Source organism: Lemur catta, chromosome 10 (assembly GCF_020740605.2).
Source record: "Lemur catta isolate mLemCat1 chromosome 10, mLemCat1.pri, whole genome shotgun sequence".
NCBI classification, from domain to species: Eukaryota; Metazoa; Chordata; class Mammalia; order Primates; family Lemuridae; genus Lemur; species Lemur catta.
The window spans coordinates 34,646,456-34,673,958 of NC_059137.1; the positions used below are offsets into that span (position 1 = coordinate 34,646,456).

Sequence of the window (27,503 nt, forward strand, 5' to 3'; positions counted from 1 at the left end):
ACTAAATGCAAGTTTGCCATCAACCTTTCAAACAGGTTAACCACACATAAAAAGTGTGTCAAATGTTTCAAAGTAGCATTTATTTTTTAAAAGCACATTATGAGGTAGACTTATATCAAATATTCAGTGCATATATAATATAAAGGTTTATCAAAACCTTAAAATTTTATGTAGGTATGTATATAGATAAAATAAACTCACCTACAACTCTACATTCTTCCATGTGAAAGACTAAAAACAATTCAGTTGAAAAAAGGTAAAACCCAATTACATTTTTTGAAAGCTTTTCTAATTCTGAAATGAAGAATTCTTGAAATGTCAAAAAATTTGTGGGAGGTAGTTTTGTTTTAATTTTAGATTATTTTTAGTCACTTTACTAAACCATGCACTTTATAGCTAGTTTTCAATGAACGGAAATATTTTCACTAGAAAGCAAGTAAAAGATACTGTAACTTTTATTATTTTGTTTCCATCATGTTAAAATGATAACATCTAAGCAGGACCAGCCACATAATTTGTGATCCCAATGCAAAATAAAAATGCAGGCCCCTTGTTTAAAAAATTAAGGATTTCCAGATGGCTATAGCAGAACAGTAAAACAAGCATGGGGCCTTGCCAAGTGTGGGGCACTATACAACAGCACATGTCCAACACCCATAAAGCCAGCACTGAATCTAAGTCTACTTCAACTGCAGCTGTGGAATATGAAGACCTTAGTTATCTTTGTCCCTTGAGCCCCTAGAAATAGACTAGGCATATAGTAGACTGGGCATTCAAATGTTTGTTGAATGAAAAATTGAGTCGAAACTTGCAGCTTTCTAAATCAATGAGAAATGCTTGGTTGCTTATGGACAGAACAAATCTTACCCTGATGAATACAGTCTTTTAATTACAATAATAAATGCTGGATTCCTCTAGTACTGAATAATTTGCACACTGCATTCTGGCTTCATGGGAGCTTGAGACCACATATGGTGATGGTTCATTTAATTCATTCAACAAATATTTATTGAATAACTACTCTGTGTCAGGTCCTATACCAGGCACTGGGAATACAAGAATAAATAAGATAGTCCCTGCCCTCAAGGAGCTTACAGTCTAGCGTAAGAATTTACCATACCTCAGAGCCTACAGAGAAAGCTTTCTGGGTGTCTAGTATATTATCTGGAACACTCCAATTTTCCTGAAAATGTGAATCTAAAATTTACCAGAAAGCACAGTTGGGAAATAGAAGATGCAGTGAAATTTTTTAAAAAATTCAAATATTCACCCTTTAATGTAAAAATCATGAAACCTAAATAAGGAAGAAACTTAGGAAAGCTGAGAATTGTACCTATTTTAAAGTCTTTGAACCAGATTTAAATTTTAAAAATTATTTTATTATCTCTGGGTGACACTTTTCATTTATAGTGACTTTTATATACACACATATATATAGGAGGTGTGTGTATGTGAGATGTGTTCCTTGGGGCTTTTGATAACACCCATATGTCTATCGCTAATTCATTTACAACTAAAGAGAGCAGCATAGAGGTAACTTTGAGCCTTTCCTTTTGATAATTCCTATTCATTTGAATGGGAGAAACTCTTAAGACATCATTTAGAATCACCGCTAGGGTATAAATTTTAGTACAATCTTATTCTACAATGAGGCTAATCTGTGTCTTTGTAATAACGTGATAATTTAAGCATATATTTTAATGGTTATTGACAAAGTTTAATGGCATCTAAAATACTCTTAAGTCTATCTGGATTTTCTTTTCTTTTTTTTTTTCCTGAACTCTTCCTCTTTTTTTGTTAAAAACATGAAAGACCCCTATACAAATACAGAGCCTTTGTTGCTTTGCAGTACTTTGGTACACTGCTGTTTATTCCTTAATCTAGCAGCATCCTTATTTAGTGTGTAGTATCCTACTTAGTTGCAACCAAAAAAAAAAAAAAAAAAATCACTAGCCTAGGCTTTAACTGGGAGCTTATATTATCCAGGTTATTGTGAACCTGTCAGAAAAGTGGAAAGCAACCAAAAGAGCTGTCTCAAAGACTGCATACCCAGAGTTTATCCAGCTCTTAATTGAGACACTCTGAACAGGCTTGGTTATTCCATGTCCCAGCTCATGGGATGAACACAGCACATTAGAAGCAAGTAGGGAGGAGCCTGTTAGAGGCAAGCATATGGATAGTGTCGGAGGAGACAGAACAAATTACTTAGCAGGTATAAAAAAAATTTTACAAACTAACAGCAATCTGAGGCAAACAATTATATATACCTCGGGGCTGAGGGAATCACTTTACAATAGTAATAACTCGTATTTGTTATAGCCCTTTACATTTTATGAAATGTTTTACATATATTAGAGCTCACTGGATATTTATAATAACACATTGTGAATATAACTTTAACTTTTCTTCATGACAAAGTGAATTATACTGAGCATGCTGTTTAAAAAGAAGGCAGGGAGGTATGCTCACAAACCTGAAATACTTGCATCAAAAATAATTATAAGTTTAAATTTTGGCACTTAAAAGATATGCATTAGTTATCCAAAAATCCATATATGTGGTTTCCTTCATGACCAACACAGGTGTTACTGAGTGAATTTTCACAGCACTCAATGACTGCTGGTCATTAAATGGGGAAGATTGTCATCAGTAAGTTATGAGACTATTTCTCCTGCTAAACATAAGTTTAACAGATACTTATGGATGCCAATACCATGTCGTCTAACAAATATGGGAAACACTAGGCTTCTAAGAGATTCTCAGAATGTTTTCCCTGTATTGCACGTTCTAGAGAATACAACTTTAACAATGATATAAAGTGATCTTGGTTCTAGACACAGGAGCAGGGAACACATGATTTACCTTTTTCTTGCCTGTTTTCCTAAAATTTTTGGTATAGTCTCTTCTCAGGGATATAACAGAGAGAAATAACAAAATATATGTGTGCTTTAGGCCTCTGAGAAAAAAGACCACTCACATACATTTTTAAAAGACATTTTAAAATAGAGGTCTCTTCTGTTTTAGCCACTTCATTTTCACAGTTGAAAGTAAGGAACGACTGTATACTTTATATCCCTAACTCATTCAACATAGCATTGCCATAAATATATTGTTCTGCAGAAAACTTTTTTAAAACAGGAGAACAATTTGTACTACATTTACCAACAATTATACTCTAGTACCAATTATAATACATTTACGAGTTATCACGAATAAAAATGACTGAATACAATTTAGAGTAAAAAACAGATTAGATTTTATACTCTAAGTGAAATGGGACTTTGAAATGGTAAGATGTAAATTCTTCCAGTACCATAGCATTCCTGATAACCTTTAATTCCTTGATTAAAATTCCCTGATAACTTCTTGATCATGACCATACCTCAAAGAGGACAAAAGTTCTTTTGAGTTTGCTGGCTGTTAATTTTTAAATCTCATCTGTGTGGCTCTATTTTAATATAAGGCTGTCTCTCCTCCATTTTCCTTTTCTATTTTGTAGTTGTTTATTCTGCTTCAGGTTTTTTAGTTAGGAATGGACTGTATATATGCCCCTGAGTTTATGGTATGCTCATGGAAATTGTCAATCTTGTAAATGTTCTTTCAGATGGTACAGAAGGTAAGCCAGCTCTGTAATAAAAAAACTTCCAGAAGACACCAAACAAATAAATTAGCAGGCCAGTTTACCATCCTTTACAAACTAAAGGGCAAAATGGCAAAGCAGTACACACAGGCTTAGGACTAAAGCAAACAAACCAACAACCCTGGGTTTCAATCCAGTGCTACCTACTGCCACCTCTGTAACTTAAGGCAAGTCACTTAATTTTTCTGATCCACCATTACTGCCAAAGAAAATTGAGGCTCATTCTACCTACCCTGCAAGGTTTTTGTGGGGGTTAGTAGTAAAGCATGTACATTATTTTACACATGATAGGTACTCTATAGTGGTTAAAGAATCATTGCCTGAATTTTGAGTTGGCCCAACTTGTAGGTCCAGCATCTGACATGGAACTCTTCCCAAAATTGATAAAATTTATGGAACTTCTTTTGAATATCAATATATCATTGTATTTGGTAGCTTATTTTTAACGATAACACTGTTTGGGCGCTTTTATCTCTAAAACTATCTCTTCTTTTAAATATATGTTTTTTACAAAGTTTATGACAAGCTTATGTATTCACTGTGCTTTGTGGTAATTTTTTCCATGACTAAAAACATATCTTATTTTTTAAACATCCTTGGTAAAATGATCTAGTTTTAAGAATTTGTCCTAGAGCCAACATTGTTCCAAGTGAGATATAACCCTCTGTATATGTGTGTGAATGGCTATTTGGTAGGTCCTACAAAGAAATGCCTTGTGTTTGGGTTGTTTAAACATTTCTGTAAGATTTTAAATACTTTTCTTCTTATGGCTGGAATTCTCAGCATCTACTCCCATGCTTTCTTTTTTTTTTTTTTTCCAATCTGTTGGCTGGTTTAAGAGTATTCACAATAATATAACTTAAAGACAAAGTGTCCATAAGTCATTGTTTTTAACAGCCAGCATAATACAGTAGAAATTCCCTGAGCAAGGAATTAGAAGACTTGAATTCAAGTCCTGGCTCTGCCACTAACTTTGCAGGGTGACCTTAAACAAGTCAATTAACTTCTCTTATTTATCAGATGATTCAATTGATTCCATTCCAAGTTATCTTCTATTGATTTCATTTACTTATTTTTTTTTTAATTTAAATACCTTCTGGGAATTGTGTTAAGCACCAGATGGGTAGAGAAGTATTTACTGCTAATTAAGGTTGTGTTTTTCAAACTGTGATCCAGAGACTACCAGAATAAAGATTACTTGGGATTCCCGTTAAAAATTCAGATTCCTGTCCTCTCCCTGGTAAATCAGAATCTCCTAAGATGAGGCCAAAGTTTCTGCATTTTTCACAAGCTCTCCAATGATTACAATGTAATGTACCCTAATGTTTGAGAACCACTGGCCTAAAGAGAATGAGACCTAAGAGAGCAAGGCTAGTGCATGGCTTAAATCACTGCGTCACTCTAGTAATCCCTCTAAACACAATGCCATCCCATGTGGAGGAGACTGGAAGAAAGCTGTTATTCAACAGAGCAGTCAGCCTTGTGCTTAAGCCCTACTTAATGCTTTCTACTTGCTGTGTTCCATAACAAAACATAAAAACAAGTCTTCATCTCAGCACTTAGTCTTGACATTCAAGTCACTGAGTATCATGGTTATGACAACAGCTTGAAGAAGACTGCAGTTCTCCCCTCACTAAGGGTAACAAAGCTGAGCTTGTGACACCTGGCTCAGGGAAGAATGATGAGTCAACCTCCACCTCTTTACTCCTGATTGCCCCTCCACCCCAATATTGTTAACACATCATCCTGTGTGATTCAAATAATCTGACAGAGAAAACACAGCAAATCTAAGTCACATTGTTCTCATCACTCTGTGGCCAGATATTGTATTAATCTAATAAAGAAATCCTTTTCTGTATAACAGAAATGTCCAAAGCCCATTCCTTCCCCTTCTTTCCTTCCTAATGCTGTTGATAGGAACAAAATACCAAGTAAGGATACATGCTAGAGATTTTAAATTCATACAAGTAAATTACAAAGAGAGGTGGTAATATTTTTTTTCTAGAATTTCACAACAAAATCCCTCTCATGATGAAAAAATTTGTATAACTTTAACAGGAAACTTAAAAGACATTTTGGCGTAAGATTATCTTAACAATTATAAGAATAACACCATTATCTGTGCTCAGTATAGAGAAATATAACAGCAACCTTAAAAGGTCATGTATACTAATCAGTAAAGATGAAATTTCTTTTCAACAAGCAATATGCCAACATCAAACTTCTGAGTTGTATTCAATTCTAGTGTCATGGGTTTCTCCTACCCCAACCAAAACTCCTGCCAAATGTCCACAAAATCAAAAACCAAAAAGAGAGAGAGTGCACACACACAAGAGAAAGGAACTTGGCAAGAGCTACCGTGCAAAGTAACTAGAAGAACTGCAGTTCAGTGGCACAGATCGGCAGGAGCAGAGGAATGCTGAAAAAGATGATGCTGCATAGAGTCTAACTTGGAGATGCCCCGTATGATGCCGGATGACCAAGTACTCAGGTCACAGGTGTGTTCATGGACCCATAAGAACCAGGATCTCGACCCAAACTTATAAGATGTTCTAAAAAGAAAATACTTCACCTAAATTGAAGTAATTTATAAGTCAAACACCAGAAGTTCCTTATTTGATGTAAGGTGTGCCTAAAACTTTGGCTGATACAAAGAAACCCGTCCACTAAGGCACCCTGAGGCAATCTGACAATGTGTTGGAGAGAACTTTGTCGTCAGTACCACATCGTTATGAGAGTACAAAGAACGGATCACCCGCAGGGGGCTGGCTTCTTTGGGCAAACAGTCAACAAGTTCACTGCACTGTTTGTCAAATCCCAACAAGCGAATCCCATAGCCATGTGGGGAAGAAATCATTCGCCCATCAGGGCTGAAGCAAAGTTCTTTGATGTAACCCCTGCCTACATTGGCTTCTTCAATGTAATGAGTCAGTCGTAGAGAACAGCGAGGTGAGACTGGTCGCACAGGAGCTCCTTCTTGGAATTCATAGACACAAGTCCACTGAGGGGAGAGAAGGGAGACAAACCAAGGTTATAGAGGTGAAACAGTACTACGGATATTACTTATTTTAAAAAAGCTCAATAGATTGCGAAAGCCACAGAATTATTGCAAGAAATCAATCAGATGAATGCTATCTTCCTTCCAACTAAGGAAATTGAAGGTCCCATACCTTCTTATCTTCTTAAGCTTAGGTTATTCTGTGCTAAAACACTTTAAAGCCTTTTGTTCCCTGAAGCTGCTTGTGACTTTTGTAGTAATACATTCTCTTTTCTGAGGGCAACAACAATCTTGATATTTTAAAACTTCCTGGGGTATATCCAAGTCCTAGAGTACCTTACCTCTTCCCCTGCACAATTCAAAGGCTCTTTCTCCTCTCCTTTTAGTGAGCTCCTTGGAAGACTCTTACTTTCCAGAGTGAGGAAAATCATTAAGTCATTTAAGACATTTTCCCCTAGTCATCAGTTTAGACCCTTCCTTTCCCAGGGTTTCCCTGGTTTTTTAAAAAAGAAAATTATAATACTCAATTGGCTTAGCAAAACCTCACTTTTAGCCAGCTTAGCTGAAAACATCTCAGTCCCATGTTTACCAGTGGGGTTTTGTGTGTGTGTGTGTTTGGTGTTTTTTAGAGTCAGGGTCTTGCTATATCACCCAGACTGGTCTTGAACTCCTGGACTCAAGTGATCCTCTCAGCCTCCCAAGTAGCTGGGACTACACAGGCATGAGGTGTGTTTTTTAAGGGTGAGATGAAGGAGACAAGAATTAAGAAGCTGGGCACAATCTGAGCTGATCATGGCCTTTAAACTACTTCCCAGCTTGCTACACCCAGGCAGGAGAGTAGGAAGAGTTTATAAGTGATAAAGATACCACATGAAGCAGAAGAGGACAGCAACAGTAGAGTCAAGAAGCAGGATCTGACAATGTGCCCTTGAGGGCGGAGACTGTGTCTACACATGGCAGTGGCAATTTGTCCAATGAGCCCTGTTGAAGGTGGTGCACTGCTGCTGTACCTCCTGATCATCAGTGTTGCTTGAGCACCGAAGAAGAGTGGCCCAGCCTTTTGGATGCAGCTGTAAGGATGTGATGCAGTTTCCCCGGTCTCTCTCACCAGGAACTTCAGGGGTTAAGACTTCAAGGCTATTTCGTGGTGAAACTCCTAAGATACAAAATGAGGATGTGGGATTTGTATTATCAAAGGAATAAGGCAATTCATCAAAGTTTTGATTTCTGGCAGCCACCTCCCATGCCCTCATTCCTCAGCCTGCCCCTTATGCTACCACATGTAAAAGAACATGGTACTCACCAACATATGGTGTGCGAGTGAATTTTGGGGGTGGAATATGGGAAAAGGGTAGGACTAGAACTAGAATCCAAGTTTCTGCGGCAGGAACCACCAGCGATTTATGGGTAAGGCATAAAACCTGACTAGGGGTCCTTTTGATTTGGATCTACATTTCAGAAAGCTCTTTATGTAAATAAGAACCAAGGTTATGTGACGTGGAAGGAAGCTAGAAAAGTAAAGATAGCCATTCTCATCTCACTGGACCTGGTGCTCTCTAGTCCAGAGAAGCAGATCCTTGGAAGCCATGAGGATTGCCTTTAAGTAGATAAAAGCATCAGGACTTATGGCCCCCAAGACAGTACTATAAACAACAATAGACCTATAATTTTGGAGGGGAGGGAGGACACCTCACATAGAAGCATGTCAAAACAAGGGATGGGAGACACTGCCCATCATATATTTTCCTGGTGACTCTACTACGTCCCATCATTTCCTTCTACCTATCCCCCAATGAAAATGACTGCTGTAGTAAGCCACTGTTATTAATGAGCATATGTCATATCCGTCAGGTATGTGAAGAACCAAGTTCATAGACATTGTGAGAAAACAGCTTAGAAATTTAATATCAAGAGAAATATTTCAATACTTCTCTGACTATGGAAGGGGTTACTTTGAAGGTAATAACCTCCCTTGTCAGATCCTTTGTGAACTGCTTCTCAAGCAGATGTGCTGTCTTCTTTTTAAAGATTCCCTTTAGATTAGTACATCATTATCAAAAACCTGTGAAGCTCTAAATAACACTGTTACAACCAAACTATGCCTGAATAATGATTTCAAACATGACTGAACTTTGTTAATTTTAGAGGAAAAAAAACCCTATTTTAAGAATTTTGAAAACCTATAACAAAACCAGAAAAGAAATCCATTCTAAATAGGTAAGCAGCAATTTGCTAGCTGTGCACCTTGGAGGTTCCTTAGGAGCTGGCAAAAGGTGAGAACCACGTGCGAGCTGAGGTGGAGATCGGGTGAGGAAGACTAGAGGGTCAAGGGCCTCTCTAATTTTACTTGAACCAGAGCTACTTTGATTCTATTTGTGCTACATCCTAAGAATCCACAGCAGATTTCATGTGGAAAATAGGGTTCTAACGCTGAAATGAGTTTGAAAGCCTCTGCTCTATGCAGCTATTGTATCTGCCAAAGGATGGTGTTAACATACTCAGACACTTGGAGATCCAGGATTTCCAACATTCAAAACAACTTCACCTATAAGTCCCACCTTCTCCCACCTTTTATTCTCTTTCCACCCTCTAATTTTCTTTTTCTTTCTTCCCAGGCTCCTCATCTATCATCTCTTTCCTCATTCCCAACTATCTATGCTGTATAATATAATATAATATAATACAAACTGCTATATTTGTGTTTACCACTGGTCAATAACAAGCAAGCATGTTAACTATTCTTTTCTTCTTAAGGTTCTTTTTCTTGTGGATGGTATAGTCAATCAATAGATTTTTTCTCAGTGATTATTAGGAGCCTTGGCTTGTTTCCCATAGCCCAAGTAGAAGAACAGGTAGAATCTGCAAAAGATGTTTTTGCTACAAATCAAAGGAGAAATGTTATACTTCTGGGCATAAATTTTTAAATTTAAGGGAAGGAGTTTTTAACCTTAAAAGTGAAACATCACAGTCTTCAACATCCAAAAGAAAGTGGATTGGCTATAGGTTAGGTTAGAAAGGGCTCTCAAACCATTCTACTGACATAGTCATGCAAGATAAGCAGCATCTACCAGGCCAAATTACCTAGAGAACACACAAATTAGAAGCTGAGGTTTAGTCTCTGCCCTAAATATTGAGGTAGAGATATGTGTATCTCTAAAATGACCAAAAAAAAAAAAAAATCCATATCTGGCTCTTAATACTCAGTTCACAAAGAGGAGAACAAACAATAAAGGCTGCAAGAGCTTATATGTGGATTGGTATGAAAAGGAACAGTAGGATGGAATTCGTACAGGTAGAAAGCATTTCAGTTAGGAAGTAGAAGAGATAGGCAGAGCAGCTAGTTCTGCCAGAATGGCTGGGGAAAAACTGGCAAATACAGAGTGGGGCCAGACTATAGCTCACACTTTGTCCCACAACCCCTCTGAGGCTGTCAGGCATTGCGCAGATAAAGAAATGGCAGAGCAAAAAGCCCACCAGGTGGGAACCAGATAACTTTCATGATCACCTGAAAATTCATCCCTTATATTTATATAGCACTTTCACATGCATAATCTCATTTAATTTTCCCAATAACCTTAACTAAAATCTATATTTCCCAGTTACTTTTTCACCCAACTAGACCAAACTAAGTCCAGGTAATAAAACCAAAGCTCAAATTCCATGAAGGATTTAAGCCCAAGATATTCAAACTCTAGATACTCTCGTTAGCTTTTTGAAAATGATGAAAATGATGAGAGGTAAGAAATTTCCTCATCTCTGCTGGTTTTTATTATTATAGATAAAAACCAAACCAAAGAAAGCTATTTGGTGGACTCTGTTGTTGCAAGATTATAAAATCCAACTTTTAACCTACCTTCTCTTTGAGAGGCTCGTGTCATGTGTTTCTCAGATGAACTGGAATCATTATGGTGACAAGGTGAACCAGAAACTCTAGGACCAGATGAACTTGATGAAGTGGTCAAATCTTAAAAATACAAAAAACTCTGACAATAAACCTAGCATAACTCTGGTAGTCTCTCTTTTTAATTATCTACTTGAACCACACTGTTAAAATCCAAAAGAATGCTCACATAAAACTGACCTATAACTAAGACTGAGGAAGGCAGGATGGCTCTTTGAAGTGTTCTAAGGTCTAGTCCCTTTCTAAAATCTTTTATACCAAAGACTTGTTTATGTGAAATAAAAATAAACAACCAAATAAGCATAGGAGCATCTTTAGTTCCCTATCATTTCTGTACTAAGATGTAACAAGAAAATTCAATGAAAATGAAAACTAAGTTTTTAAGCCTATTGTTTAATGTTAGAATAGAGTCTAAGCAACAGTCCCGTTACTGGGAATATGAACAGATCCTTCTTTAAAGCGTACCAAAAACTTCTATTATCACTCTTGAAATTATGTAAATACTCTCTCTCTCTCTTTTTTTTTAAGACATGAGGCAGGGCAGGGAGGTCTCACTATGTTGCCCAGGCTGGACTCGAACTCCTGGGTTCAAGGGATCCTGCCACCTCAACCTTAGCCTCCCTAGTAGCTGGGACTATCGGCACGTACCACTGCACGTAGTTTATGTGAATACTAAGCAATTCAAAACTTTACATTGAAATCTGTGGAAAAAATAAAATGAATATCAGATAGTAGACTTTGATATATTACTCCAAACAACAATCTCTATTTCATTACACTTTTCTAGTGGCCCCATACCTCTGTTGCAATTCTTATTAATCTAATTTCCTGTGGTGTTATTTAGTATCAGAATTACCCTTGGGAGACTGAAAACCTTCTTGGTTGTTGAGTCAAAATAGGCCAGCTAGACCATATAAAGCATAATTTCTCATTAAGCTAAACTTGATGATCATGTTTAACTTAAAAGGTAATTCTAAATCTAAAAGCATTATACTTGCACATTTATGAAATCTCTTGTTTGCAATTAAGTTTGTAAAACTTAAATTTCTACTTTTAGCAGTTAAATTGGGCAACTGCAGTAAAATTATACCTGCACTTTCCCAAAGGAATCTTCAGAAGTGGCCCTGTGCACATAGAGAAAGATTCCAACCATTCGAAGCTACCTTTTAATAGCAATTTATGAACATTCTGTGTTTCAAATGCTGCAGTCTTTCTTTTTGGGTTCTTATTCATAAACACAATATTATAAATGATGGGTATATCCCCAGACTAGTCCTCTCATTCCCAAAGGTAGATGAAATATAGTCTTTTTATCACATAATATTGATAAAATATGATACTTAAGTTTTTCTGAACCCTAAACCTAAATTCACTGAAGTCTAATGGAATCAGCAATGGGAGAAGAAACAGGGCTTTAGGAGGAAGGTGTTGGGGTCATGAGATAAGATGGTACCAGCTACCTATATCTGGACATCTGGAAGTCTAGGATGCAGTATAGACTTAAAATTAAAATTCTATATTGGCTATAACTTAAAAGCTCTGCTGGATTCCAGAAGGACTTAAGAAAACTGATACAACCTTGAGCCATGACTAATTTTTGAGATAGTTAATGATTCAGAAGTACTGATAAAAGATCCCGTTAGCAGAAAGCTAAAAGAAAATATTTTTTTGAGTTAGCAGTTATTCTTCCTAGACCATTTGTGATACAGAGGCACAAATTAATGCCATGTCAAAGACACAGATCATTATACTTGCTGGGGAAGAAACGCTATCATTGAGCTTTCTAAAGAATGCCTTTTAATTTTCTTCCCTTTTTCCTGCTGTCATTTTCAGAAGAGAAACATATACCATCCCTATATCTGAGATTCTTGAGAAAAATCTTTTTTTAATCAAAAAAGAAAGGCTTACCTGAACTTGATGTAGTTCTTCTTGCTCTCAAAATGGGATAGCTGCCTACTTCTAAAGACTTGGTTAAGTCAAGATCATGTAAAATTAGGAGATAACCAGAGGATGTTGAAATCAACATTTTTGAACAATCTGGTGTTAATCTCATTCGCATGAGAAAACGTGTGTGGAAGAATTTCTTATGTGGACACCCATCTTCTGTACACCTACAGAAGAAATCAAACCAACAAAACCTAGAGTTATCATATAGTGTCAGCAAGAGTTGTATTTTTTTTTTTTTTGTCCTTCAAAATAGAATTTAGGAGGATGGGGAAAGGTTGGTCAACCGGTACAAAGTTACAATTAAGAAGAGTAAGTTCCCATGTTCTATTGCACAACAGGGTGACAATGGTTAACAGGAAGATATAGTACATTACAAAATAGAAGAGTGACCTTTGCATGTCCTCACCACAAAGAACTGATAAATGCATGAGGTGATGGTCATGCTAAACACCCTGATCTGATCATTATACAACATATACATATCAAAACATCAAATTGTACCCATAAATATGTATAATCACAATGTGTCAATTAAAAATATTTGAAACTTCAAAGAGACATCTTTTCAATAAAATTTTACTTTTTATGTTAATAGTATTTAAAATAATACATGTTATTTTGATCAATTGTGGACTAATAATATTGTAATGATAATTAAATCCAGAAAAAGTTAACACTTATAGCTCTGTCGTCACAGGAAATAATTTTTTAAATTAATGTCAGTTTATTTACATATTTTTGTTACAGATATGAATGACCACTAAAGCATAAAATACAGCAGGATATAATTCTATGAGGAAAGTAGAATGAAAACATGAGTACTATACTAAAAGAAAAAGTTGTAAAATTTCCAACTGTTTAAAAAAATAGAATTTATAGTCAATGTATATTTCGATTTACATACATGCTTAACAATGTTTTTGCTCACCACTCCTTTCATCTCTAATCTTCCTTTTTAGATCATCCTGTTTCTTTACGAAAGTATATTCCTCACAATTTTTTTAAGTGAGACGTTGTTGAGGTAAACTCTTTTTTATTGTTCTGAAAATCTTTATTTCACTTTTCTTTTTGAATAAAGGTTTAGCTGAGCATATAACTTTGAGTCAATAATTATTTCCTTCTGAATACTGAGGATAATATTCCATTGAGTTCTGGCTTCCATTGTTACTATCTGTAAGTCTCCTATTAGTCTGTTACTTTGAATAATTTTTTTTTTTTTTTTTAAGAGATGGAGTCTTGCTCTGTCACCCAGGCTGGAGTGCAGTGGCATGATCATAGCTCACTGCAGCCTCAAACTCCTGCCTCACTCTCCCTAGTAGCTAGGACTACAGGTGGGTGTGCTACCACATCCAGCTAATTTTTAAAAATTTTTTAGAGATGGGGTCTTGCTATGTTGTTGCCTAGGCTGATCTCAAACTCCTAGGCTCAAGTGATCCTCCTGCCTGGGCCTCCCAAGCACTGGGATTAGAAGTGTGAGCCACCACTCCTGGCTCTATTTTGCATAATTTATTTATTTTTTCCCCTCTGATCTTCTCTTTGTCTTTGGAGTACTGCAGTTGCACTCTGATATGTGTAAATTTGGATTCCTTTTATCTTTATTGGGATTCAGTTGACTTTCTAAATCTTAAAATTCATATAATCTGGAAAATTCTCAGTCATTATTCCAACATTGCCTTTTATCCATTTTTCTCTATTCTTTTACAGCTCCAAATAAATGTTTGAAACATTCATATTTGACTCTGCTTATCTCTTAACTGCTTTCATGTTTTCTATCTGCCCATTTTCATGTTGTATTCTGGGTAACTTTTCAATAGACCTATCTTCTGGTCTATTTTTTAAAGCTGTGTCTAACCTATTTGCCGCATCCTAAGTTTTAAAAATTTCCACAGTTCTAGTTTTTTACTTCTTTAAATTCTGTTTGGCTCTTTTTCAAATCTGCCTGGTTTTGTTGGTAGATTTTTATTCCTTGCCTATTTTTATTCCTCTTTTATTTCTTTTTGTTATTTTTTAAAATTATGAACCATGTCATACCTACAGAAAAGTACACAGATAAAAATCTGTAGAGTTTAAAGAAAAATGAACACATATGATTATTACCCGTTAAGTAGAATACCAGTACCTTAGAAGCCTTCCCTCTATTTTTCTCCTCTGTTGCATCCTATTTTTGTTTCAAGCATACAATGTCTTTTCTAATCTCTCAGAGGATATTAATAGCTTTTAAAAAAAAATTTAAGTTTTCTTCTCCCTATGTAGTCTCTGTTCATTCCAAAAATCCTCCCCATTTGTGTGGGTCTATATATTATAAGTTTTTCTCAAAAGTCTGATTATCTTTGGCTGTCTGCTCATAATTAAGAGTGGGGAACTAAAGCTGACTGGGAATTTTGAGTGCAGGGTAGGGCTTGAGCTTCACTATATACAGTGTAAAGCCATTTTTTGAGGACCTCCTATTGACAGTATCTTTGGATCATCAACTGGAAGATGGCTGAGGAATTCTCAATTCAATATTCGGTGTGCATATATATGGTCACCTTTTGGTAAGGTACCCAAGTCTTTAACTGTGTCTGCCATCTTCTAATACAGAGACTCTCAATTTTGTACTCTTTAGAGACTAAAACTCAAAACTTCTGCTAAAATGGGAGGTCAACTACACAGTGGTATAGTTCTAGGAGATATAAGTTCTTAAATATCTTTCACTTGAAACCTTACTTTAGCTACCCCTTCTACTACAGAGTACCCTAAGTTGCCAGTTCCTATGGTATTTTGAGCATTCTCTGTAATTTGTCTTAAATTCTTAACTTTTCCCCACTGCCAGCTTAGGATTTAGCTTTCCTGGACTTACTAAGTCAAATTGCTTATGTCAGTTGCTATTTATCTACCTGCTTTCCAACTTCTAAAATTTTATTATAATTGTTTCCTCTCATGTTTCCATCTTTATGAGTTTATTCCCTTAAAAAAAAAATTGCTTACTGTACTTTTAGAGGAGTCTTCTCATCTATAGACTTTATTTACATCTTACAATGACTTAAATGAAGTTTTGCAATATTTTCCATAAAGGTTATACACATCTTCTGTTGTAATTTATTCCTACGTACCAGCTAAATTTTTTGATTACAAAAAATTATATACTTTTAAAAATTTAAATTGTTTCTTATGATATAGGAACAGTGTTTTTACATTTTGATCTTATATGTAATACTTTTTACTTTATTTTTTAATTGATAAAAATTATATTTATGGTATGCAACATGATGCATATGTTGTAGAATGGCTAAATGAGGCTATTTTATATATATATCACTTCATATACTTATTATGGTGAGAACACTTAAAATCTACTCTTTTAGCAAATTTCAAGTATACAATAAATTGGTATTAACTATAGTCACACATTGTTGTACAATATAAATCTCTTGAACTTATGCCTTTCGTCTAACTGAAAATTTGTATGCTTTGACTAACATCTCCCCAATGCTGCACCCCACCCACCTGTCTCCAGTCCCTGGTAACCACCATTCTGCTTTCTGCTTCTGTAAGTTTGACTTCTTTAGTGTCCACATATTTGTCTTTCTGTGCCTGGTTTATTTCATTTAATATAATGTCCTCCTTGTTGTTGCAAATGACAAGATTTCCTTTTTAAAGGCTGCACAGTATTAATATTTTGTTGTACACATACACCACATTTCTAAAAACTATTCATGCATTGACAGGTTGATTCCATATCTTGGCTATTGCGAATAATGCTGCAGTGAACGTGGAGTACAGATAACTGTTTGACATACAGATTTAATTTCCTTTGGCTATATATTAATACCTCGCAGAAGGATTGCTGGATTGTAAGGTAGTTCTATTTTTGATTTTTTTAGAACCTCCATACTGTTTTCCATAATTTATATCTAGCAATCTTGGCTAGCTCTTACTAATTCTAATTTCCCTGAAGAATTTCTAGGATTTTCTATATAGACCAGGAGTTGGAAAACTATGGCCCATAGGCCAAATCTCGCCCACTGCCTGTTTTATAAAGAAAGTTTATATTATATGAACACAGCCACAGCCACACCCACTCATTTATGTATGTCTATGACTGCTCAGAGACTATATAGTATACAAAGCCTAAAATATTTATTACATGGTCCTTTATAGAAACAAATCTGCCAACCCCTGATATATCATCAGTGAATAATATTATTTCTTTTTCTTTCCAATCCCTATATATATTTTTCCCTTTTTTCTATTGCACCATGGGTGAATAATATTATTTCTTTTTCTTTCCAATCCCTATATTTTTCCCTTTTTTCTATTGCACCAACTAGTACTCTGCCTCCCCCCTGACCCCATGACATTAATAAACAGTAGTGGTCATAGTGGGCATGTTCTCCCTGATTTTATAGAGAAAACTTATAAAGATTCACCATTAAAAAATGTGCTGTAGGTTTTCAGTGTATACTTTTAATGAGTTTCCTTCTATCTCTAGTTAATTAATGTTTTTTAGCAGTTTTATTGAGGTATAATTTACATGTCATAAAATTCTCTCATTTTAGGTATGCAATTTAATAATTTTTTGGTAAATTTACAGAGTTGTGCAATCATCAACACAATCCGGTTTTGAACACTTTCATCACCCTAAAAGATCCCTCCTGCTCATTAGGAATCATTCTGTGTTTCCACTCCCAGCACCAGGCAACACACTAAGTTGTCTCTATAGATTTGCCTATTCTAGACATTTCATATAAATAAAATAAATAGTCTTTTGCAATTTGGCTTTTTTCACCTAGCATTATTTTTTTGAGATTCATCCATGTTGTAGCATTTATCAATACTTTGTTCATTTTCATTGCTAAATAGTATTCTATTGTATAGATACATTTTGTTTATCTATTTGCCACCTGATGGATATTGGACTGGTTCCATTTTTTTTTTGCTTATCAAGAATAATGCTACTATAAACATTCATGTACAAGTCTTTGTGTGGACATATGTGCTCATTTCTCTTGGGCAGGTATCTAGGAATGGGTTTGGTGAGCCATAGGTAATTCTGTTTAACATTTTATCAAACTGCCAAACTGTTTTCTAAAGTGGCTATACCATTTTACTTTCCCACCAGCAATGTGGGTTTCAGCAATGAGGGTTTCAGTTTCTCCACATTCTTGCCAATACTTGTTAGTGATTAATAGTACTGAGTATTCCAATCCATGAACATAGAATATCTCTCCATTCATTTACAACTTCTCTAATTTCTTTCAATGGCATTTTATAGTTTTCAGTGCACAAATCTTGTACTTCTTTTAAGAAGTTTGGGTATCAAGGTCATACTAGCTTTATATATGAAGTAAGGAGAATTTTTCTTTTCCTAGAATCTGACAAATTAGTAAAATTAGAATGTTCTCTTATTTGCAATATTAGGTAGAAGTTATCTGTAAAACAGAAAAGGCTGCTCTTTTATTAGTATTGTACGTAAGGTTTTGGTTTTCTTTTTTTTTTTTTTTTTGAGACAGAGTCTTACTCTATTGCCCAGACTAGAGTGCCATGGTGTCAGCCTAGTTCACAGCAACCTCAAACTCCTGGGCTCAAGCAATCTTCTTGCCTCAGCCTCACGAGTAGCTGGAACTACAAGCGTACATACATCACCACACCCAGCTAATTTTTACTATTTTTAGTAGAGACCGGGTCTCTTGCTCAGGCTGGTCTCGAACTCCTGAGCTCAAGCGATCCTCCCACCTCGGCCTCCCAGAGTGCTAGGATTACAGGCATGAGCCATCACGCCCAGCCTGTAGATAAGTTTTAATTGATTTTTTCCAGTTCTTTTAATGGCCATGGCAAAGGTGATATTCAGAATATTTAAATAATCAGAACTGCATGAACACTAGCCAGTCTGAATAGGTATGGATGGCTATGCTGGAACAGGGTCCTGGAATTGCCCTATTGTGTAAGGGAATCTTTAGCTAATGCATCATGGGGAGATCTTGAGGGAGGTATCCCTAGAAGAGGGGCCTGGGCAGACAGAGGGTGTCAGGAGATAACACAGGGCAGTGGCTATTTACCAATCTGCATGGAAGAAGTTCAATCTTTTAACAGTTACTTCAGCTAAACCAGTCCATATTAGTTGAATATCAGTCTTGGTAATAGGACTATAATGGGTTTTGTATTTCTTACTTGGTCAGTTTTGCTAAGGTGCATTTTTTGAGTAAACTGCCTACTTCATCAAAGTTTTCAAGTGTATTGGCATAAAGCTGATCTTACCATCTTATTCTCTATTTTTTATGTCTCATTTTTCATTGCTAATTTTATTTATATATGTCCTCTCTCTTTTTTCTCTTGATGAATCTTACCAGAGAATTAACTGCCTTTTTCAAAGACCAGGCTCTAAAAATTCCTCTTTATTGTATTTTCATTTTCAATTTCATTAATTTTGTGCTTTCATATTTATCATTTCCATACATCTACTTTCATTGGGTTTACTTTTTTATTTTCCAGTTTTTTGAGTAAGATGCTTAGTTCATCAATTCATCAGTCTATCATCTTCTGATTTCACTATGATTTTTTCTTTGATGCATGAATTACTTAAAAGTGAGTTTATAAGTCTCTAAATATGTGAATTTTTAATCACCCATGTTAACTAAATGGTACTGAGGTCAGGGAAAATGGTTTGTGTTATAACAGTTCTTTGATACCAGTTAAAACCTACTTTGTATTTCAGAACATGCTCGACTTTTGTACCTGTTCTAAGTTTGCTTGAGAGGATGTATTCACTATTTGCTGGGAGCAGAATTCTAAATATGTATAATACATCAAGCTTATTAATAATATTTAAATCTTCTATAGCCTTACTCATTTTTTGTTTATCATATCAATTAGTAAATGAGAGAATGCTATTAATATTTTCCACTGAGATGGGGATTTCTCACTTTTTTCTTATAATTCTGTACATTTCTGCTTTTGGGGTATGTTTTTAGGTACACACAAGCTCAGAATTCATTTATATTCTAGTGAAATGAACTTTTTAATATAGTACCTTTTTATCAACAATAATATTTTGCCTTAAGCTCTATTTTGTCTGCCATTAGTGTAGCTATAAACTTTTTTCATTGATGTGTATCTATCCACTATTTTTTTCCATCCTTTTACTTTCAACTTTTTTAGGTTGATACATTTTAGCTGGGTTCCTCACAAAGGAAATATAATTTGGTTTTGTTTTTTAATCCAATCTAATACTATCTATATTTTACTTAGCTAGTTTAGTCCATATATGTTTATCATGATTATTGATATCTGGATTGACATTTAGGTTATTTGCCTACCACATTTCGGTGTTTCCTAATTTTCCTATTTATGTTTTAAATGATTCTTTTTTTCCTCCCTTTCTCTGCTTTTATTAGATTGTTCATGTTTTATTAGCTTCTTACCCTTCTACTAATTTGGAAGTTATCATTTATATTCCTATTTAATTTCTCTTTCTAAACTTTAAGAAACAAATTTATTTCTAAATTTTAGCAGGTATGCCTGTCTTAGTCTAATCAATAGTTCTATCCTCCATTCAAACAATATGTGTAGCTAGAAATCTCAAATAGACCCTCTCTTATATATATGACCCTCTCTATATATATAATCTCTCAGAAGAATATTTCAGAAATGATCCTGATATGTTACTGTATTGTCATTTCCCCATAGCTGGTAATAGGCATATTTTAATTATTTCTCAAACATCAACTCTTTATTCAATCAATTTCTTTTTTAAAAAAAATAATTTATTTTTAAGGAGACATTTTATTAAAATGTTTCACAACAGAGGAATAACTGGCATTTTAGGTGGGACAACTGGTCTACTATGCAAACTGTCCTGTGTACTATAGGATGTTTAGAAACTCTGGTCCTTGCTGATGAAATTCCCCCTTTCTTCCCCCATAGTGACAACCAAAACTGCCCCATATATTATTTCTAAACATTCCCTTTCAGATGAGAACCACTCCAAATGAGAACCACTCTTTTAGTGCAAGTACAAAAATTACAAATTAAATATATTTCGAATTAAAAGAACAAAGAGGGAGAAACATTTCAGTTTCACAGAAGAAATGATAAAAACATTTTTCCTTAAATTCAGGAAACTCATTTTATAAACCAGTTTTCATCATTAACTATATTACTTGGTCTCCTTCCCATATAATTTTCTCCAAAAAAATTATTTTTTTTTTGAGATGGGGTCTTGCTATATCACTCAGGCTGGTCTTGAACTGCCGGGCTCAAGTGATCCTCCTGCCTCAGCCTCTCAATAGCTGGACGTACAGGCCCGAGATACCACATCTTGCTAATTTTTAAAACTTTTTTAAAAGAGATGGGAGTCTCACTATGTTGCCCAGACTGGTCTCAAGCAATCCTCCCACCTCAGTCTTCCCAGTAGCTGAGATTACAGGCTTCAGCCACTACACCCAGCTCCAAAATTTTCAGTTGCAATACATGACTAAGTGCAAGTAATAAAAAGTAGAATCACTTTTTGATTGTTTTTCCTAAAGTGAGTTTCTTTCTCAAGCTAGGACAGAACACTGAATTTGTTCACTATCTTTAAAAAAAATGTTTTTGTTCACAATCCTAACATGGTTTCCTATTCACAAACCTGTTAGTGTCCCAAATAATGACATTTCCATCAAATCCTGATGTTACTAAGAGTCTTGTATTAGTATCATATTCGATGTTCTTCACCCAGCTAGTGTGACCATGTAAAGTGCATACTTTGGTGTTCAGTTTTCTCAGATCCCACAATGCTATTGTAGTGTCATCAGAGCAGGTAGCGAACAGCCGGTTATCAAGAAATCTATAAAAGCAAAAAAAAAAAAAAACCACAAAACTGGTTCATTTAAAGGCAACATGATTTGAGAAACAGTCTCAATATTATCTAATCAAGAAAGGAAAAAAAAGGGGATACAAAATCACTGTATAAACCCAGTGATTCTGATGTACTATAAACAGTAAGTATAATTCATATAATCACAGGGCCAGGATACTCTGATTTAATGACAGCCACATTGTAATTTGATCCATTTGCTTTAAAGTACTGATTTTTATTTGGAACTGGAAATAGGAGTGTTTGAAAAACAGAGATAGAGGGAAAGAAAGGAACTTTAGAATCTGTATAGGAAACAAAAATGATGTGAGAGAACTTAATAGGAGATATAGGAGATTTGAAGGACTTGATTACTGAGAGGAACACATTAAGCGTCCCTTCAAAATCATGAGAAATATTTACTGCGCTACAAGTAGTATCTCTTTCTATTTAGAACATGTTAATATACAGAAATTGCTATACAAATTGCCATCATTTTTAATCTATTAATTCAAAGGCATGCCCCAAATAATATCACTTAACAACATTTTATTAGGACCAGTCAAGATTATAAAATAGATTTAAAATAATCTATAATTCAGACTTTTTATTATTTTACACTAATTTCTCAATCCTCAGTGAAAATATATTTTATACAAATACTTAGAAAATAACAAACCGACCATTCACACTTGAATTTCTTCTGAATGTAACATTAGGATGCTTTCTCTAACGATATCCTGTTATATATATAATTTCCTAATCTCTTGCAGAAAACATGAATTCTGGAGCTTCTTTCAGGATAAAATTATATATAATTCTTGTCAGAAATCAACCTCAACATCCAGAAACTTCGTAACGACCTTCCTGAAACTTATGGTTTTAAAATTCCAGGCCTTTATACAAGCTGTTTCTGCTACCTGAAACCACCATCCCACTGCCCCTTGATGTGGCTAATTCTTGCTTTCTTTTTAATACAGTCACACATCGCTTAACCATGGGAAACATTCTGAGAAATGCATGGTTGGGGGATTTCATTGTTGTGTGAATATCAGAGAGTGTACTTACACAAACTTAGATGGTATAGCCTACTACCCACCTATGACCCACTTTATGGTATAGCCTATTGCTTCTAGGCTACAAACCTGTACAACATCTTACTGTACTGAATACTGTAGACAATTGTATATACTGTAGAAAATGGTATTTGTATATCTAAACATATTTAAATATTGAAAAGGTACAGTAAAAAATACTATATAAAAGATTTTTAAAAAATGGTACACTGTATAGGGCACTTACCACAAACGGAGCCTGCAGGACTGAAAGTTGCTCTGTATGAGTCAATGAGTGAGTGGTGAGTCAATGTGAAGGCCTAGGACATCACTGAACACTACTGTAGACTTTATAAACATTGTACACTTAGGCTACACTAAATTTATAAAAAATATTTTTTCTTTCTTCAATGATAAATTAACGCTGGCTTACTGTAATCTTTTTTCTTTGTAAACTTTTAATTTTTTTTAACTTTTTGACTCTTGTAATAACAGTTTGTAACACAAACACATTGAACAGAAATATCTTTATATCTTTATCATCTTTATATCTTTGTGAGATTTTTTTCTATTAAAAATTTTTTTTTAACTTTTAAAACATTTTTGTTAACAACTAAGACACAAAGACACACATTAGCCTAGGCCTACACTAAGGTCAGGAACATCAATATCACTATCTTCTACCTCCACATCTTGCACCACTGGAAGCTCTTTGGGGCAGTAACACACATGGAACTGTCATCTCCTATGATAATAATGTCTTCTTCTGGAATACCTCCTGAAGGACTTACCTAGGGCTGTTTTATTTATATTTTATTATATTTTATTTTATTTTATTTTATTTTATTTTTTTGAGACAGAGTCTTACTCCATTGCCTGGGCCAGAGTGCCATGGCATCAACCTAGCTCACAGCAACCTCAAACTCCTGTGCTCAAGTGATCTTCCTACCTCAGCCTCCCGAGTAGCTGGGACTACAGGCATGCGCCACCATGCCCGGCTAATTTTTTCTATATATTTTAGTTGTCCAGCTAATTTCCTTCTATTTTTAGTAGAGACACAGGGGTCTCGCTCTTGCTCAGGCTGGTCTCGGACTCCTGACCTCAAACGATCTACTCGCCTCGGCCTCCCAGAGTGCTAGGATTACAGGCATGAGCCACAGCGCCCGGCCTGCTTTATTTTTATAGGTAGAAGGAATATACTCTAAAATAATGATAAAAATTCACAGGAATTTTTCAACTCCATTGTAATCTTACAGAACCACTGTCATATATAATCAACATTTTAGTTGACTAAAACATTGTTATGTGGCACATGACTGTATTTAGCTGTCATCCACTCCAAGAAGCCTTCCCTTTCTGTCCAGCCTGGGGTAGATCCACCAATTCTCTAAGCTCCCAAAGCACTCTACAATTCTATCATAATACTTAATATGACAGATTAAGGAATAACTTCACAAGGCTGTAAACTCCTTGAAGGCAGGGGGAACCTATTTGCCTAGTTCATAGTTAGGTCTGCTGTATACAATACACACAGTGACAGACACATATGCACTCAACAAATATTTATTAAATAAAATGAGAGGAGTTCACTGCCTAGTGGAGAAGACATTGTAACGACACAATTACACAAAATAATTGTGTGGAATAAGCAAAGAAAAGGAGGTGGCTGAAGGACTTCATGGTGGTATCATTTGAACTAACAGACGAGTAGGAACTCCCTAAGTGGCCAGGGGTAAGCAAAGGTACAGAGGCATGTTAAGGGGATGGTGTATTCTGAGAAGCAGCAGTATTTAGGAGTGCTGTGTATAGGAAAATAGAGACACGCAGGGAACATATTATAGATTTATTCTACAGTGATTCCCAATAACTTTTTTAATGATAAAATACATTTCCATTAAAAATATTTTTTAAGTGGAAAAAAATCCATCACTCAAAATAACCACTGTTTATTAATGTTTAGCCTAATTTCTATATTTTGAACCTAATATTATCTCATTAATATTTTGCCATGTCATTAAGATTTATTAACAAAATCATTTTTAATGGCTGAATAGTGTTTACCACATGAATGAACTGAAATCTTTTTTCTTTTTTAAATAGATATGTAATTGTTGGGTATTTAGATACTAAGATGAATATCCTTACAGCCAAATATTAATCATATCCCTATTTATTTCTCTAGGTACATTCCCAGAAAAATGTATTGCTAAGTAAAATGGTTTTTTTTTTTTAATGTAAGCCTTTTGATACATATAGCCAAATTGTCTTCCAAAAGAACATACCAATATATAGTTCCACCAGCAGTTACAAGAGTGTCCATTTCCTCAAACCCTCGCCATACAGGTCTTTAAAAAAAATTCTGTTAAGTACTAGGGAAAAAATATCTTGTTTTAAGTTGAAACTTCTATTTTTAGTAACGTTGAACTTTTTTCACATTTACTAGAAAATTGTATTTCTTTTATGAATTACTATTCATGCTCCTTGTTGATTTTACAACTGCAGTATTATTTTTATTAGTGAGTTGTAAAAATCTCTTTATAGTAAGGATAATATATCTCATTTTTCAAATACTGTATGTTAGATATATTTTCCACATATTTCTACCTTTTAATGTGGCATATGTTTTCTTACTATATCAAAATTTTTTTTAGTTTTGTTTTGTTTTGTTTTGTTTGAGACAGAGTCTCGCTTTGTTGCCTGGGCTAGAGTGAGTGCCGTGGCATCAGCCTAGCTCACAGCAACCTCAAACTCCTGGGCTTAAGCGATCCTACTGCCTCAGCCTCTGGAGTAGCTGGGACTACAGGCATGTGCCACCATGCCCGACTAATTTTTTCTATATATATTTTAGTTGACCAGATAATTTCTTTCTATTTTTAGTAGAGACGGGCTCTCGCTCTTGCTCAGGCTGGTCTCGAACTCCTGATCTTGAGCGATCCACCCGCCTTGGCCTCCCAGAGTGCTAGGATTACAGGCGTGAGCCACCACGCCCGGCCTATATCAAAATTTTAATTCTTACATTATCAAATCCATTTTTTCCTTATAGGTTTACCTTTACTGATGATTTTTATCTTAAGAGACAGGGTCTTGCTCTGTCGCCCAGGCTGGAGTGCAGTGGTGCAATCATAGCTCACTGTAGCCTTGAACTCCTAGGCTCAAGTGATCCTCCTGCCTTAGCCTCCTGAGTAGCTAGGACTATAGGTACATGGCACTGTACCTGGCTAAATTTTAAATTTTGGGTAGAGACAAGATCTCGCCATGTTGCCCAGGCTAGTCTCAAACTCCTGGCTTCAAGAGACCCTCCCATCTTGGCCTCCCAAAGTGCTGGGATTATAGGTGTGATGATGCTTTTCAAAATAAAACTAGTTCAATGACTTCCACACTTGATAGAAATTATATGAGTGAGAAAGATACATACAAAAAAATATAAAAGGCTACTGGAAAGTCAGTCAAACTTTTAAAATAAATTGAGCATCTTCATACCTTTCAAAAATTTAGAAAAAAATAAAAATATTTTATTTGGTCTATACAAAATACTTAAGGCACATATGGATTAAAAACCCCAAGGGGATTATATTGCTGTAGGCTACAGTGTCCACCTGAAGGGTTTTAAAGAAGAGAATGAGATGATTAGATGGGATTCTAGAAAGATCTCTGAGATGGCTAGGTTCCAAGACTCCCAGATTTTCATAAAAAATACAATGGGGGATTAGCTTTTTAATTTTTGGTAATAAGGTGATTAAATAAAATTGTTGCATGAATGGATATTTTAATACCAAACTGTAGAGAGAATATAATCTTGAAATAAAACCTAGTAATTTTGAATTGAATACGTTTACCTTAATGAAAAATGCAACACTTTGACTTTAGTTGGCTTATTTTCACCTCAAAGTATTATCTGTTAAAAATTTTGGTGAGAATCATTAGTAAAGAGAATACATTGTAGAATATTAAGAATGCAGACTAGAAGATTGGTTAAAGCACTTAGAACAATTTTTGTCCCAAAATAAGCAGATGCAGAGAATGTAAATTGTTAAACGAGTCCTTGGAGATGTGGCTCAGTTCTCTCAAACTAAGTCAGTCTAGCCTAATAGGTTAATAATTGTAAAATATTTATAACTCCACAGTCCTAATAAATGGCAGACATTCCTTCACACATACTGAAATCTATGAATCTCTGAACCATAGGACTTCTCCAAATGTCCCCATCAAACTCCAACATACGTGATGGTAACAGCTATGGATAAACTGACATCTGCATAAACTGAGGTCTTCATCATCAGAGAATATGGTAAAGGATAAAAGCAACTGAAAGTGAATTCTTTTAAAACAGGTACCAACATTTCATTGCACAAGTGAAAAAGTGTTCTCGAGTCTTTATCTTAAAAAAAAAAAAATTAAACTGGCCAGGTGCAGTGGCTCATGCCTATCATCCTAGATCTTTGGGAGGCTGAGGCAGGAGGATTATTTAAGGCCAAGAGTTCAAGACCAGCCTGAGCAACACAGTGAGACCCTATGTCTACAAAAAGTAGAAATATTAGCTGGGCATGGTGGTATGCTCCTGCAGTTCCAGTTACTCGGGAGGCCGAGGCAGGAGGATTGCTTGAGCCTACGAGTTTGAGGCTGCAGTGAGCTATGATGATGCTGCAGTGAGCTATGATGATGCCACTGCACTTTAGCCCGGGCAACAGAGAAGACCCTGTCTTAAAAATAAAATAAAATAAAATAAAAATCACAAAAATAAACTGCTCCCCATTTGTTTTACTACAGAAGGTCCCTAACTTAATAATGGTTTGACTTATGATTTTTTCAACTTAAGATTTTTGACTTTACAATGGGTTTACTGGGGTATTAAATACATTTTGACTTACAATATTTTCAACTTACGATGGGTTTACAGGGAAGTTGAGGAGCATCTATATATGCAAATTCTTAGAACAAGAATAAATTAAATGTTTGGAGATTTTTACATAATCTTTCCAGTGACACTAAGATAGCAGAATATGACATCTGTATTCATATTTGAGTTTTGTACTACAATCAAAAAGAGGGTCATATCTATATAAATATTCAAGGACTTTATCAATTTTCCCAAGAGCCTTTCCTTAGTCCTGTGAGATATTCACAAAATTCTCTGAACTGTCTATCATGTA

General features: G+C 35.2%; 1 protein-coding gene across 1 annotated transcript in view; it reads right to left on the reverse strand.

Annotated features, from left to right (window-relative positions):
• Positions 1-437: 437 nt before the first annotated feature.
• Positions 438-27,503, reverse strand: part of DCAF10 (DDB1 and CUL4 associated factor 10) — a 50,286-nt gene continuing 23,220 nt past the window's right edge. Inside the window, exons 3-7 of the mRNA XM_045562453.1 lie at positions 21,092-21,289; positions 12,448-12,650; positions 10,492-10,602; positions 7,649-7,794; positions 438-6,641 (exon numbers count right to left, since the gene is read on the reverse strand). Of these exons, the coding sequence (XP_045418409.1) occupies positions 6,273-6,641; positions 7,649-7,794; positions 10,492-10,602; positions 12,448-12,650; positions 21,092-21,289 (1,027 nt within the window). The 3' untranslated portion in view covers positions 438-6,272. The remainder of the gene's footprint in view (positions 6,642-7,648; positions 7,795-10,491; positions 10,603-12,447; positions 12,651-21,091; positions 21,290-27,503) is intronic.